Source organism: Egretta garzetta, unplaced genomic scaffold, assembly GCF_000687185.1.
Source record: "Egretta garzetta isolate BGI_Z169 unplaced genomic scaffold, ASM68718v1 scaffold220, whole genome shotgun sequence".
In the NCBI taxonomy this organism is placed as follows: Eukaryota; Metazoa; Chordata; class Aves; order Pelecaniformes; family Ardeidae; genus Egretta; species Egretta garzetta.
The window spans coordinates 6736392-6753249 of NW_009258414.1; the positions used below are offsets into that span (position 1 = coordinate 6736392).

General features: G+C 38.0%; 1 protein-coding gene across 1 annotated transcript in view; it reads right to left on the reverse strand.

The window, feature by feature from the left end:
- The window catches only part of LOC104130068 (connector enhancer of kinase suppressor of ras 2), a 205563-nt gene that overhangs the window by 103407 nt on the left and 85298 nt on the right, over positions 1-16858 (reverse strand). Inside the window, exons 3-4 of the mRNA XM_035898667.1 lie at positions 6593-6795; positions 5162-5249 (exon numbers count right to left, since the gene is read on the reverse strand). Of these exons, the coding sequence (XP_035754560.1) occupies positions 5162-5249; positions 6593-6795 (291 nt within the window). The remainder of the gene's footprint in view (positions 1-5161; positions 5250-6592; positions 6796-16858) is intronic.

A 16858-nucleotide genomic window follows, 5' to 3' on the forward strand; every position in this document is an offset into this window, starting at 1 on the left:
AATTAATTTCTAAGTGAATACAGTTTAAAGAATATTGTTACCAAACAAGAAAGTTTAAATCAGAAGATTGTGAGTGCCAAGGAACACAGAGAAGAATTTATATTAGCATTTCATGGTCAAGTATCCCTTTGATGTCTCTTCTGTATTCATACTGTTATTTTCTATAGCACACAAAAAGAATTCAATTAGTCAGTTTGGTTGGCAATGCCCAAGGCAGTTTTTCCTACAAGTTTTACACACTTCAAACAGCACATCCACCATCTCCTTTTAACCCTCCAAGTACCAAGAGAACAAAATGATCACAGGAGGGCTTACAGCTTGATTTCAGAGCTAATGCTCCTTTTAAAATTATTCCTTTAATTTCTGTGCTAGAAATACAATATGAGCTTCATTCTGAACAAACTGAATTACTTCAGGTCAAAGAATAGAGGACTTATGTATAGTAAAACTGAAATTTTACTGTTTTGTAGAGCAGAATTAATGTTAGCTATACTTATGTTGCACATTCAAGATTACATTAGCATTAAAAATGTTAATGGCTTCGGGATTCCTTCCAAAATAAATGCATATTGACTTTTTCTTTAAATACATCAGACTAGTTTAACTGAAAGGTTAAAAGCACTTGCAATATTATACTAAAATATTAAAATATGTAGGTCACAATATTATTCTGATTTATTTTTCTCTGATACATAGCAATGCACTAGGGATCTCATTAAAAAAAAAAAACCAAAACCAAAGAACAAAACCAAAACCTTCCAGGACTAAGACTTACAGCATTTTGATCTTATTTTCTTAGAAAATAAATAATAGTTATAGAGATATTCTTTCTACATCCTCCACAAGCAAGATGACATGCTAAAATGTTTTTTTCTTAGAGTTTAAAAAACTCTTAAAAAATTAGTACCTGCATCCTATTTCCTCTCTGTAAAATGATTAAATACAGGAATTACAAAAATCGTCACAGCAGCAGTATTGCATACAAGGCAGCTTCTGCACTGTCCAGAACATCCTACTTTTCAGAGGTACAGTACACTTTCACAACGCTGATAAAGTCAAACAGCATTCTTTTGAATATTCATAAAGAGAAAAGGTCAGTAGGACTTGTGCTCGCCCACGCTATATTAATAATTTTAGTTCATAATTTTGAAAGAAAAGAATGTGAGGACTACCAAAATTTGCAGATACCATAATGTTTTATGACAAGTCGGGAGGACAGTTAACTAACACATTAAAAGGCTAATATATGTAAATATTTAATTCATTGACTTAGTACAATGAAACAGCATGAGTTAAGTCAACTACTGAAAAGAAACAGAGCCCCTATAAATGAGCAGCTTGGAAGAGAACTTAAAACCTGGGGTTGTTAGCCAGTTGAATGTCATTTCCCAATTTAACACTGTAGTAATGATCTACTGCAATCTTTGAAAGGTGGATATGACAAAATGATGTTCAAAAAGTATATCACTTGCATACATAAAATCAAACACTCTTCTGGAATTCATACATTAAAAAGAACAAGATTGCACTGAAATTAGGCAACTATCCACCAGTAAATACACTAAAGTAATTTATTTTACTTGGTTTAATTAAGGTAAAGACTTGATCATAATCTCTATTTACAAAACAGGGAACAGATGTTTGGTAACAAAATGTTCTTTAGAAAATGCAAGCAAAATAAGATTGAGGGGCTGAAAGCTAAAGTCTGCAAAGTTCAACCTGAAAATAACACCCACATTTTTAATGGCAGTTGCTAAATCACAAAATAATTCAGGTGGTAGGGACCTCTGGAGGTTATCTGGTCCAACCACCTGCTCAGAGGAGGGCAAATTTAAAAATTAGACCAGGTACAGAGAACTATTAAGAATCAACAATTTCTATCAATTGCACTACAAACTAGAGCTTTAAAAAACCATATGCTTCATCCTAAAAATAAAGTGTTTGACTAACGACAGTGTAAAAATCTGTGATACAGTCACTGAATTTACCCCAGTGAGGTTAATTCACATTAATAAAGGGGAGAACAAGCAACATTTCTTTGGGTTTTGTTGGAAAAAAAAATTAGCCTGAGTCGTGCTGACATTCTTTGGTAAGATACAGCCAAATTTTTCGCTTAGAGATTGTTTGTTTAATGCATGTATCAAAAAGCACCTAGCACAGGTTTAAACACCTTTGACATAATCAGGAAAAAAAATCAGAATACTAGCTTCTAGTAGAACTAGCAAACCCTTTCTACTCAATGAAAAATTAACCAATGGCTACATTTTATGAACCAAATTTCAACCTATTCTTCCTCAGTCATTCCAGTTATCTTTCCCCCAGGGTAGCCTTGGCACTATCGCATGACCAAATCCAAATTCAGTTAAGTTAGTCTTGTGGGGATTCATTTTCAGAGCAAAAATGAGAGCTAGGCTACCCTGAAGCTAAAGCTATACTTCAAAACGAAGTCAACAGAGAGCTCAAACATTTGCAATACTCTGATCTAACAGGCTTTTTTGCACATTATCATCAACACATTTTGATGGGACATTGCACCTCAAAACCAGGATGCTCCTGTGACTTTCTGCATAATACTATTCTTTTATAATTCCCCTACTTATTTTAGTGAAGGTGAGATCATGAGGGATAAGAAAACTGAGTAGAATAAAGTACATTCCCAAGCATAAATGGACAGCTACAAAACTTCTCTAAAGCTAGAGTATAAAGATCAATGTTCTTATAACCAGTATGAGAAGATACTATTTACAGATAAACAAGTGACTGCCTATTCATCATAACATTCCCATGGTATGTAAATAATAATATCCAACCCTGCAGTTCATCTGTTTGGGTTAAATTTTGAACGAAGATCTCATCTTCACACTCACACAGAGAAAGAACATGACCTAAAAGCTAAAAAAGCTACTTCCTGATTAGATCTGAGTGTGACTCAGAGACATACAGCACATCCTAGCAAGGGGATTCATAAGCAGTGTCTATATTAAACTAAGGTTACATGGTAATGCCCCTTAATTAGAAAGTTCACCTTGAGTGGCAGCTGTAAGTTATGCACACAAAGCATGTTAATTCTGCACAAAGTAAATCATCAGGTTGAAGACATTCCTCGCTTAATGTGCCAAACGCATAGCCTTGATTGAGCCTTTCACACTGGCTAAATTAGATATCTAAAGTTTATGTCATTCATAAACCAAGGCGTATCTGAAAGCATCTGAGATCTAGGTTTCTATTAGTTATGCCTTTCAATTCATATTTTAGCCTACCGTTAAGACTGCAGTTCTGGTTTAGGTGAGACATTTCTGCTTTCATACATTAAGATCAATTTTCCTCAGATTTAGTAACAGCAAAAGTGCCACCCTATGAATGATTTTGTTTTATCTACTCTTTCTGGTGCTAAGTTTAATATACTGTAAAAAGATCTTAATAGATGACTATGAAACAACCCAGATCTAACAATAAGATAAGGAAAAGACAAAGCTTGATTTGTAACTGACCTGAAGAACTAGCAAAACATTTGTCATCTCGGAATGTCTTAGAGTTTATGCTAAAAGATAGACTGTTTTTAAGATGTCAAAAGGAAGACAGCTTTGGGAGTGGAGTTGAAGAACTGAAAAAAAGAACCAAGCTATTGCTGGCAGAGAACTGAATTTCATCTGCCAAAAGCAGTGAAATGAACGACAGAAATGGAGACAGCAATTCAAGATTATACTATTTTCACCTAGACCACAGGGAAAAATCAAACTCTCACAAACAAAGCGCAATATCAGCTGAAGGGCGGAATCAGAATCTGAACTTTTTATACTGTGGAGAAGTTCATTTTGCTTAGTCTGTAAATCAAAAATAGCCTAGTGCTATAAACACCTTGTAAGAGAAAGCTTAATAAGATACATAAATAATTAAATGCCTACACAGGAATTTTTAAACCAAAAAAAGAGAAATAGGACCTTTGTTTTGCACTGCAAAAATGCATAAAGGACAACATTTCTAAAAGGAATAAAGCTGAATATTATAAATTAAGGATAATAGTGTAAAATACAAAGATTGATGTTTATCAGCCTTAGTTCTTTTTTTCCAAGAACTAAAATGAAATTGAAGGCGGGGGGGGGGGGCAGGAGGGGGGGCAAGTTTGCAGAATGCTACTAGTCCAGGAAGCCCTCTAAATTAAATAAGTTGTACTGTGAGGTTACATGGAAAACCGCGCCAGCACAGGACAGAGGCGGGCAATGGAGCCCTGTATATTGGAGACAGGGCCAGCTTAAGATGCCTACAAAACCACAGCTTTAGCTAAGCTTTCTTCTTGCTTTCCCTCGCACAGTACTTTCATCTTTCTCTTTTGCTTCATTCCAAGACAGTCCTGCCTGCTCTCTAACCTCTCCACGTATTCCAATATCACTATTTTCTCTCATCAATATTTTTATCTACTCACAAGAGGAGAAGCTTACTGTAAATATTTCTAAAACAAATTTCTATTCAGTCTTTCTGGACCTGTGTGTCACCTCTGGTCTCACTTCAGGGGCAGACACTGTCAGAGACAATTATTATTTGTGTATTGTGTAGCGCTACAGACCAGATACATTAATTTTATGTACCTGTGGACTGTACTATATCACAATTAATTAATGAATATCAGTGATGATAGTACTACTACCCTTATTTGTTCCATATTTGGTTTGTTTAATGTTATGAATATTTCATGTCAACCACTAAACAACATTCGTGTACCTGGCTCTCCTTTAAGTGAAGAGCCACAGTACAGGTTCTGGACATATTTGCATGTATTGTTAGAACTTGTTCCTGAAGGATTTTTGATCATTCATATTTTAATCTGTAATAAACTGTTAGCAGTAGTTAAGCTGTTTCCCACTGTGGCTTTCTTTTGTTTAACACTTGCATGGTGGCAGATAACCTGACATGAAGTTGTCTACTCAGAAGAAAAGTGGATTATTTTTAACTTCACACTGTCCTTCAATCTATCCAGGCATATGACGATAACCAAAGTCCAAAAATCTTCCCATCACTCCCAGAGAAAGAGACTATGCAAAGAACAGAGAGGTAATGCTAAAACAATTTTTCTGGTGAAGTAAAAGCTTAGCAATATTTTTACTATTGCAGTTTTTAAGCAACAGTATGAAGAGGACCCAGAGCGGAAGACAACCACTCCTACCTGTTGCACAATGGTTGTTAGTTCCAGGCACAGTTGAACAATGTTGTTTTTCAGCAGTGAGTATTCTGTCACGCTGACAAATGGAGACCTGTGACAAAAGAAGGATAGGTTTATACGGCATTGAGAATTATAACTCCCGATGACAGCATAAGCAGATGTGTGTAATATAGACACCAGTTCCACACCACAGAAATGTGAAACACCTAGTCATGCCAATCTCCAGCAGCAAGTTACACAACTTTGGTAAAACATGCCTTTGAAACAAGAAACAACGTAGGCAGGAAGGATGTAAATTGGATTTTGGCCAGAACATCAGAAGTTACCATTCTTGTGGAAAGTGGAAATAGGAGCTTCCAAATAAATGTAAGTAGTCCAGATTTCCTTTGTACGGCTCATCAAAAAGACAGCATTTCTAATATGACATCACTCTTCAGCAGCAGTTAGCACCTTAATTCAGAGAGCAAAGTAAAGCCTACTTAGTCACTAACAGCTTCCTGCACACTCGGTTTTCTTCAGGCTTTCCAAATTCTAGCTGAATCTGACCCCATTTGAATTTATAAGAACTGACACGGTCATAGCTGGAGAGAATATGACTGCTGGCATTAGGTTAGGAAGATGTCACCAGGATTATACAAATACCATAAAGGAGGGTGATTCACTCTCACTGTGATTTCTGTGGTGCCATTTATACCTTCAAGAGCATTCAGATTCAAGATAAAGCTATCTGTTGCTATAACTCCAAAGAAAGAGAAACAAAACATAAACACTCTGATGCTATTTTATGTTTTGGTTTCTGTCTTTCCACAGTCAAAATTTTAACTACATTTCTTCAGAGAGATACTTTTAATCAAATTCTTACTTCGTAAATAAAAAAAAACCCTAGTGGCTGATTGTTGATAATTAACCAATACCACAACTGTACTTAACACATCAATCCTACTCTTGATAAAAACTCTTCTAATTAGAAAATTTAATTTTCAGACTAAGCAAGTACTATTTTTTTTTTAATATTCTTAATTGAGTTTTTCAACTCCAGCTTTTTTTGCGTCTTTTTGATGGCTGAAGGACAGTTCAAACTTCACAGTCTTTACTTCCTTACCCTTCCTTCTGAAATTGCTGATGATGTTACCACTTGTGGCAGTGAGATGCCAACTTGGAATAGTGCAAAAGTATTCATTTTGCACAAAATATTATCGGACTGAAGAGAACCTGAAAAACTAACTAGAGAAAACCTTAACACCTTCCTGACAGAAAAGGGTACTACATTTTGCCAGCAATATTTGAGGTATCTGCAAAACAAAATTTAGAGCTAAAATTCCAGAACTGCCATTTTAGTATTAGAATAAAAGAGTACAAGAGAAAAAGAACAAACACAAAAAAACCCTCAAAGATTTATTCTCATGCATAAAGGATCAAGGAATATTAAATTACCTGTCCAGCCAGGCTAGTAAGTTCTTGGCAGCACCAATCAGGTCAACTACAGAGGTAAGAAAATCATTTGGCAGTCGTCTGGAGGCCCTGCCGTCATAATGGCCACTCCTCCTTCTACCCGTTATAAAGTTCTGAAGATTTTTGGCTGAGGCGTTCAGCTTGTGAGACAGAGTTCTCAGGTTTTCGGTCTCCAAACCATAATTCTGAGAGGAAAGAAGATGATACACAATTAAGTGAAATAGCGGGTTGTCAGCTGCATGAACAGAACTGTGAGGTTAAACATTGTGAATGGTATCGGCTGAAAGGACAGGGCAGTTACGGATGCCTGGTGTTAGAGTAAGCAACGGGCTACTTTGTTTAGAGCATACAGGATGCATCCACCCTGTTAGCACAACCACCACGGCTGTCATCAACACGATGCTACAGACCCCAAACCCACAGGTCCAACTGAGTCACTGAGGGGAAGGCAAAACCAGTCCTCATATACTGGGTCTCAAGGTCTTTCCCGTTTTCAGACCGCGAAGATGAGTCAGTCCACTATCCCCTACACACTACGGTGCAGTGTCAGCCAACCACTCGGTGCTTTTGCTACCTCCGAGAGCAGGTCTTCAGCAGTCCCACTGCACCGGCTCTCGCTCAGATTTGTGTTAGTCCCTTGACTAAGTTGTAATAACTTAGCCTTAGCAGAACTTCCCTTTCACTTATGCTGTGAATGAAGTATACAGTTTTATAAGGCCTTGGTGACAGGCTTTTACAGGAAAATTATTTCCTGACCCCTGCTATTGTTGGGGAGCAGCTGTCCTATAGGTAATGGGAACAGTCAAATCATGGCAGAGCAAAGACATGGTACTCCTGTTTCCAATGACTGCGTAGGGAGGAATCTGAGCACAGAGCAGGCACTTAGTAACAGCTCTTAGTGGTTCGGAGGCTTCCGCCAGTGGCAGTCTCTTCGTATGTAACAGTTCTTTATGGATTTTCTTCCACTATTCTAATTCTGACGGGGTGGGTGGGTGGGTGGGGTCTTAATCTAAGTAAAGTTTTCCACACCCAAGTCCCTCTTCCCTTTAGCCACATTCCTTTATCCATGTCTCTGTCCTTTTATCACCAAGCCAATTCCCCACTTAAGACACAGGTAACAAGCACAAAGATATCTCAGCCCATATACAATAAATAATTCACTCAAATTCACATAAAAAGCCTCAAACAGACTGAGTTGAACCCAGATTTCCCTCCCCTGCTCTATTCTTTTTCCTCAACCTCTATTTGTGCCGTGATGGGTACGTGGAGGTGTTGGGATGCCTCCCCCAGCTAGCAACCAGCTAGGCAGTGCTTGGTTTCCCCTCAGAAACAGTGTCATTTTGTATGCTCAACACCACATTATAAAGATGATAAACCAGATCATCCTGGTTTTATTTCCAAGTCCAACTTTGGTTATCCTTGTGGAAACAAGCAGAAAATGTTTCTCCCAATAATTCATTATTGCATAAAAGCTCTGGTAACCTGTCTGTTTACTTTCGAGAAAAGCCAAGCAGGAAAGGGAAGAGTTTGATCCATGAATCTATAAAAGCCAGTACACTTTCACCAGAGAATAAATGCCTGAATTTTGAAGAAAGTATGCTGGATTCTAGCGGTGTAATCAACTGGGGAGATCTTCTCAAGTCACTGGAAAACACAGAGAATTGAACAGAAAATGTGTTTGAGGAAATTCACCTAGTGAGCAAGTTCTTTGTTTTGTCTTAAAGTTTATTAATGAACATGTTGATGGCAAGCTCAGTTAATACCAATATAAGATTTAAAATATACCAAACCATAGATAAAATATGTCCATAAAGATAATCAGGAGATGAAAGGAGGTTTTTCAGCACAGTAGAAGTGCTAATGCAAGTTAGTGGGTTAGCTGAGACTTAGCAAGTCACAATAAAGGGGAAAAGATAAAAATATTACAAAAATGTCAGTGAATCACTATCTCTGTAGAAGACAGAGATATTCTATTGCTCTAAATTTAAGCTTGCCTCAAATCCAAGATCTTAATTTTTAAATGAAACAACCATAATCAACTATGGCACTGCTTTAGGAAACTACTGAAGGAAGCTACGGCCCCTCTCAGGCTTCCCCAGTCTTTCACATCCCAAGGTGAAGGGATATAAAAGAGATTGTTCCAGAGGAGAAAAGAGCAAACAAGTGGGCACACACACAGATTTAAACTGCATTAATTACGATCCAGTGAACATGCTTGAAAACACAGACGGAAAAGTTGCAGTTTATGATAATGAGCGAGTAGGTGGGCAGCCTTGTTCTGTATACGTGACGCTGCAAGTATCCAGACCTCTTCTAATTCCTGTAGGCATCTCATCTGCATGATGCTGAGATAGTCTCAAACCTGCCAGACTAAATCATTATCACAGCTACCATATCAGACTTCAGTTTTCACAGCCATATATTCTGCTCTCGCTGTGTTAAATATGTGCTGTTATTGTGAGACACACCATAGAAACGATGCTCCTGAGCCTGTAAAATTCTGTCTGCTGGCAGGTGATTTCTGCCTTGCACAGTAAATCCCAGATATAATTTCTGGGTTAAAAAGAAAGGGAGAGGGAAAAAAAGAAAAGGAAAAAAACCTCTAAAAGGGACAACAGGGTGCCATTAGCATAGTCAGGATTATTTTTTATACCAAGAGGAGGGGGGAAAAAAAAACAAAAACAAACCCAAGCAAGGTTTGCTCCATTCCCTGATTTTGTTTCACCATGCTTAAGGTTGTTGCATCATGATTTTTACCAAATTGCCCTATTTGTAGAAATGGACATAAAGGTTTAGGGAATGAATACCGACTTTTAAAGTGACCCCAAATGCTGTCTGTCTGGAAGAACTATACAGCCACGCAGTTGTCAAATTATCACAAAATCTTGATCATGAAGCTGCTTAGTGAGAAGACAAAGTAGACTAAAGCTGACCACGCTCTGTTTCAGTAAAACAGGCTTGACAGGTATACGGCAGAAAGGGAACCTGCTGGGAGAATGGGCCACAGTAACAGCAAATCTTGAACACAGGAAGATGTCACTGGTAAATCTATGCAATGTTTACTTAAGCTTCCTCACAGAAAAGCACTGTTCAAACCGTAAGAAATTCTGTCTGTGCACTGAGTGTAATATACCATAGCATTATTACCTTCCCACAAAAGAGTTACATAGAGATTATCCGATATGCTCAGGGACAGGCTGATTCGGTAGCATAATTTAGGCTGGAGCTCAGCAATTCCTGATGCCCTGCTCAATGACAGGAGTTGGAAGGAAGGATTTCAAGAGGTAGAAATTGAACACGAATGTGAGATCAGAGCCAGACAAGCTTATTAAAGAATAACAACATTAGTAATAATGCCAAGATGAAGCTGTGCTTAAAGGGACACTTGTTAGTGAGACGTACAACAGTCTTAGGCTTAAGCATAAGTCTGCTTGCTGTCTGTAAAACAGAGTTTTCAGTTTTAGCAATTTCATTCTCTAATTCTCTGATTTTCAAACTATCAGTGAGGATTCCTGCCATCCCCCTAGTTCCCCTCTCCCGTTCAGCTGAGATGCCTGTTTGGGTGTTCCTAGCGATCAGGGTTATTGTAGGGTGGTGAGAGGCAAGAGACGGGACAGATCGCCTCCAGGGCTTTTGCAGTTGATCGGGTTTTTTCGAAGTACAGAAAAAACAGGCGGCTGTTGTCAGAAACACCAGAACTCAGAAGACAGGAGAGAATACCAGTTTCTTTGAACAACCTGAAATAGATTGTTGCTTTTAGCAGCGCAGAGTGGAAGATGTAAGAGAGACGTTGTGAATATTCCATGTAGTTAAATTGGAAATTGAAAAACAGGAAATCTGCATCCAAACAGATATTTCTCCCCTTTTAAGTCACAAATGCAAAATGCAGAAATAGCTAAATACACCGTGACAATGAACCCTCCCGCTCTGGGCCGGTATCACGATTCCAGCTAAAAGCTCTGCTTGTTTTGTACCTACATCCTGGTATGAAGTTCCATTTTTTAAAAGACAGTGGGCAAATTGAGTAACTGAGTACACGTTTTTATCCATCTTACAATATAACACCTGTGGTTTTTACATATTCAAAGAAGAGGAGTGAAAACAATCTTCAGCCATGGCTTAGGGTGCTTTCATATCTTATTGCATGTATGTAATAACACCACAAATTAGTATTTTATGCTAATAAAACTATCTGTGAAATTTTTAGCTACCAAGATAAAATAGGCCAAATTATTGTAGCAATCATTAAAATAAAAAATAACAAGTACAATGGAAAAAAATAATTACTAATCAATTTTAGTAAACACTATCACCTGAAGATCAAGAGCAGAGCAAGAAATACCTGCAACGTAAGAGTTTATTTCTTCTGTGGAAAAACCCCAGCATTATATCCCTAAAGGCACTAATATAATGGAATTGTTTTGTTATAACGTGACATACAGAGACAGAAAATTGTATGCACATTGAAATTTATTTGACATGGTATAATTTTAGCTAAATAGTTTATATTGTATAAGTAATTACCTTAACTTACCTTAAAAACAGGTTTATTTTTAATTATAGCAGGTTTTCTTCATGTTTCATTCATGTAAGTAGGCGGTGCAATATATGTATAAATATGTACAAACACATGGATGCATCTACAGCTTTTCCTGGAGGTGATATTTTAAGAACATTACAATTTTCACTGAACTGTGAGGTTCAGAGAAATAAAAGTGCAGAGCAGTAGATCTGACTGAGGAGATTAAAGGAACCAACCCTGACTGAAATTCAAGCAGCTTACATGAAACTCACCACGTTAAGGCATCTAAAATACCACAACCTAAATATTGTGCCTCGATCCCATTTTTATGTTTCATGGGTAAGCTTACAGAATCCCCCCAATTTATCAGTATGGCTACCGCGGTAGCCCTCGCTGCAGGCCTTGGTTTCGGACAACAGCAGCTCAGGACCATTAACAAACCCAGGCAGTAGACATCCCTTTGCCCCTGGGAGTGTCACCCTGCCCTGAACAGGCAGGGATGGCCTTAGCCATCCCCGCTCCCTTCCCAGCCTGCCCTGAAGGCGGCACATCCGGACTCATGGCACACTCCGCTCCTCCCCAGGGCTCAGTTTCCCCGTGGCTTTAAGCTGACATATTTGTGAACCACCATGGCAAGACACTGCCATGCTCTCTTCCCAAGTCTCAGCACCACTGGGTGGTGAGCAGGATTAGGAAATGAATTTAAAAGCTCAATCTGCAGGCACATCTTCCCCACTACGGACTGGTTTTCGACCCATTCTCAGATTACCCATAAATTGACTTAAAGTTATTGTGGACTTGTGTCATCTGATGCAGCTCTGTGGGGATGCTCTGCCCCTCTCCAGCTGGGAAATCAGGTCTGGTCCCTTCCAGCCCGCCTGCTCCCCACGGACACACAGACACACGCTCTCCGTAGGACAGCAGGAGACCTCTCCCCACCTGCCTCCCTGGGGCACGGTTGCAGCACGGGGCTCTGAGATGACAAGGAAAGAAAATTCCCCAAAGCAGCTCTGGGCTTTTGGGATCTCCTTTGGGAAAACACCACGTGCCAGATGGGATCTTACAACTCCCTGCTGTCTACATCGCTGTGTATGCTGCTCCAGCAAAGGCCGTATCTTCGCAACGAAAATCAGTGCTTGTGATAGCATATAGGCATTTAGCACTATGAATAAAAACAGGTAAACACAGCCTGTTCAATAAAAGCAAAAATTCAGATTAATCATACACTGTGATTTTAGCATTAATAGTTCTGACACCTAAATAGAATGAAAAGCATCAAACCACTTGTTTTTTTAATTTCCTTTCTGGAGGTATGTTTTTAAAGGTTAAGAGGCTAACAGAAAATGCAGTAGAATGCTAATTCAAAAATACTTGTGCCTAGAAACATTACTTTGCTTTCATCAGGTAGATCTGTTAAAATTTTGTGGTGATATTTTGATGACATAACTTAAAAGTGAAGTTATCAAAATAGTACAAAGTCGAAGTATGTGAGGCATTGCATTTCAGTCAGGCATGTAATTTTTTCCTCTTTAAAAAGTATTTATGTGCTAAATATTCTTTATACGAATAACAATTTGAAGGAGGTAGAATAAATTTTCTATGTAAATCACAAAAGTCTTTGTTTTGAAATTATCTTAACAAGTAAACAAGTCTTACTATAACATTTAAAAATACTAAATTAAAAGCATGCATTAAACCTTGGTTCCACAGAATATGACACACTAAGTATTTATTGCAGATTTCAGATAAAGCGCTATAAGATCTAGACTGCTATTCTACATTGTTGTGGTTTAACCCGGCAGGAAAATTAACCCTACCCCAGCCGAAACCAGGATATATGTTAACTGAGGTGTCGTAAATTGAGCTGAAAGAATAAATTACACCTTGTAATTAGTGTATTATATTTGACAGTGCTACAGGTCTGCTGGAGTGGTATGCATATAGGGAAAAAAATAGTGGACTTGCAATCTGCTAACAGCTACACCTTTGGCATAACAAGTGCTTACAGCATACTGGGGTCTTTTTTTAATCACTGTGCTAAGTACACTGCATACCCAGCCCCGGGGAAAATGCTTCATTGCCTGCGACCGTTTGCTGATTACCAGTGTCCGAAAGCTCAGAGCTGAGGTCTTGTTTAGAATCACAGAATGGTTTGGGTTGGAAGGGACCTTCTAAAGATCATCTAAATTCAACCCCCGGCCATGGGCAGGGACATCTTTCACTACACCAGGCTGCTCAAAGCCCCGTCCAACCTGACACTGAACACTCCCAGTGATGGGGCATCCACAGCTTCTCCAGGCAACCTGTGTTAGTGTTTCACCACCCCCGTGGGATTGAGCCACTGACTGTAACTCTTTGGATGTGGTCACCCAGCCAGTTCCTTAATCATCTAATAGTCCATCCTTCAAAAACACCTCACTCCAATCTTAACCTAAGACCAGTCTTATATGATGCCTAAAAACATCCTCCATCTAAAACCAACTAACACAATCCACTACTCATCATATGACCCAGTGTACAAGTTCAGGTCTAGACACTGGAACCTAAAACTGAACACATTTCCTGAATGGTAAAAATGGGACAATGATTATAATAAAATGCAAGTTTTAACAACACTTAATGAAAAAGTTAAACAACATAAATCAAAGGAACAGTCTAAGTTTTATTAAGGAAACTCTGTGTCAGATGTAGTTCATACAGCGTCAGACTTGTCGCTGCGCAGTAGTCTTTTAATTGGGTAATGATCATAATCACATATGATATGAGCAAAGGAGCGAGGCACCCGAGTAAGAGGCAACTGAACCCAACACGACCTAATTCTCAGGATGTCTTATCACAACCCCCCACTTCTGCACAGTTTCACTTATCTGTCTGTAGGAAACGTCTAGTGGAATTATTATTATAATGGCCATTCCAGTCACTTCATAGCAAGGAGGTGCTGTACTGCACACAGAAATATATTAACACACGAAGTTCTATCTCTTTTGAAACTAATCAGGATCAAATTCCCAAATTACAGAAGAAGCCTAGCTGACTGAAAAAATTTGCTTTGCTCTACATTAGGGAAGGGAAAATATAGAGGACGCATCTTCATATATGCTACTTACACTAAAATATGCAATAATTTATATATTTTAAAAATATATAAAAACCTAGCCCCTGTTGTTTTGCAAACTATAAATGTATTAAGCAAATGCATTCTATCTCAATGGCCGGGGACTGCAGTTCAAGTAAAACACCATCCAAATTTGTTTCATCTTTTTCTTTAAAAGCTCTTGTCATTCTAAATCAGTAAAATAGCAACACCACATAATAAAAACAATCCTTCTCGCTACCTTTAATAACGTTTCCCTATCAGTTTATTATGACAGTTAAACTGCAGTATCATAACCTAGTCTATGTGCACAATGATATTCCATAAAAATAGAAGAATGGCATTTATTAATAACTATGGTAATACTATGCAAATATGAAACATCATAATACAAATTAGACCCTATTACCTGAAACACCTCAATTCTTTTCTATGCGTACCTTTCCTCCCTCTTGTGCTCCCTTCCATTATAATTATCCTACCTTTCAGAGCAAATTGGGTCACAATTCTTTCTTGTCTCCCGAGTCTGTAATTGGGAACTTGTCACAGTGCTTCTAAGCATTTCATGTGCCTTCCTATTATCTTGTAAATAGATACATTAAGTAGATAGTGCCAAGATTAAATATGTTAACCTTATTTTAAAAGTTAACATTTGCATTATATTTTTCACTTCCAGGAGAAGCTTTAGCGTTTCCATTGTAATTGATATGTATAAATGTAATCAAGCATAATTAAGGTGCCCTGAAAAGTAATGTTGTTAAAAAAGCCATGCGTTTCTGATTTCAGATAAGAATTAGAACATGAGAGTCTTCCCTTTAAAAATCAGACTCAAAAAGGCCATAAGCCCAGCCTCTGAAGATTTTTTTTTTCCAGAATATGGTATTTAAATAAATTGCTATCATCATCTTTAAGTATTAAGAGAGTCAAACGACTGGCAAGAGGAACCGCGCTAGAGAAAAGCGGAGGATGAGGTTATGTTGCTGCAGGTACCTCTCTGAAGACATGAGAAATATATGGCTAGTCTGGTGCTGGGAATGACTATGGAAAAAAGGTGGCAAGGTAAGACCGCGGACACAGCATGCAGATCTGCTGTTCGTGGATCTCCAAAGGGTCACTAATTATGACCAGACTTGACCCACTATACGCCAGGCTAAAACCGCACAGTGCACTGGTTTCTACTGTGAAATGGTCAGGATGACCAAGAATTAACCTGTGCCCTTATCTCCTGCCGAAACATTCTTAAAGTAGCTTTTACATTGTAGCTCTTGCTCCAGTTCTCTGAACAAACTGCGTTGAGCCTTCTTGGTCTGCTTAATCCTAATGAAGTCAACGTGATTTAAATTCTGTAATATCCAAATACTCTCTCTAATTGGGTAAGGTTGAATAAACTGGAACATCTTAATGTTTCTGTTTACATACATATACATGTCTATCTATGGAGAGAGTGAGAATATATTACCAAGGTACAAGTATCTAAACCACAAAAAGGTATGAGAAAATTGAATTCATTACATACAGCACAGACACTTAAAAATGTCCTACAACATTACACAAATCAAATACACAAGTATCTCTGTCAGGCTAATCAGTGTGAGAAGTGGGCATTTTCCTAAAAAGATTATACCTCACCACACTATGGGGTCACACAGTATGAGCCAGCACACCACAACAGCATCAGTGTAATTTTTGGTTAAGATCTGCGAAAACACGAAAGCTGCTTTTCAATGATGTAGACTGCATATTGCCGTAATAATGTCAGGTATAAAGAAAGTGTACTTTTATGCAAATAAAAATGCCTCGATCACATCGTCTGGTCCCAGATGACTCAGGCCACTGGTCCGAGAGACCTTCAACATACAGAAGGTTTGCTTTGTAATATGCCCAAACATATTGTTAAAGATCATGACACTCAATCTGCTGGCCGTGTTCAAGGAATACCTTAACTTCTTTATGTTTCCATATTTTTTTCTTCCTTTTATTTTCTCTACACCTTGAAGATATTTTATTTATTTATTCATCTGCAAAACCTTTTTCTATTCTTCACAGTTTTAGATTACTCAGCAAGCACTTGAATTTTTTTCTGGTTTTAAATAGTCTAAACACCTATGCCTTGCTATATGTCATATATATGTATTCCTGTTTAATAAATGACTAAAACCATAACCTAGACTTGAGGTGTGTAGCAGGGACCATAGAAGGAAAGAAGGATGTTTTAAGATTTTATTAAACATTATTGCACTCAAAAACAAGCTTTTGTATTTTCTAGATAAAAAGTATATGATCTAGATGTAACATATTTGTTACATTGAAGTTGTCTGACAAAACAAATAGAATGGGACTAAAACCATACTGGGGATTAGCCGGTTTATATATTCTACTTTTTTTTTTTTTTTTTGGAATCACCTAAAACATCGAAAGAGCTATTTGCATATTTAATGCCCGCACTTACAAAAGCTTTAAAAAAATGAAACTTTTAAGAGAAGGGATCCTGTCTCATTTCAGCTGTACAACGGAGCACGGTCATTCACCCCTCTGAGCCACCAAGGGAGTTATTTCTGCGGAAGCAATGACCCATCAGTTCCAGAACCAGGAGAGACTGATCCTAACCTATGCTTAAACAGTACTTTAGTTC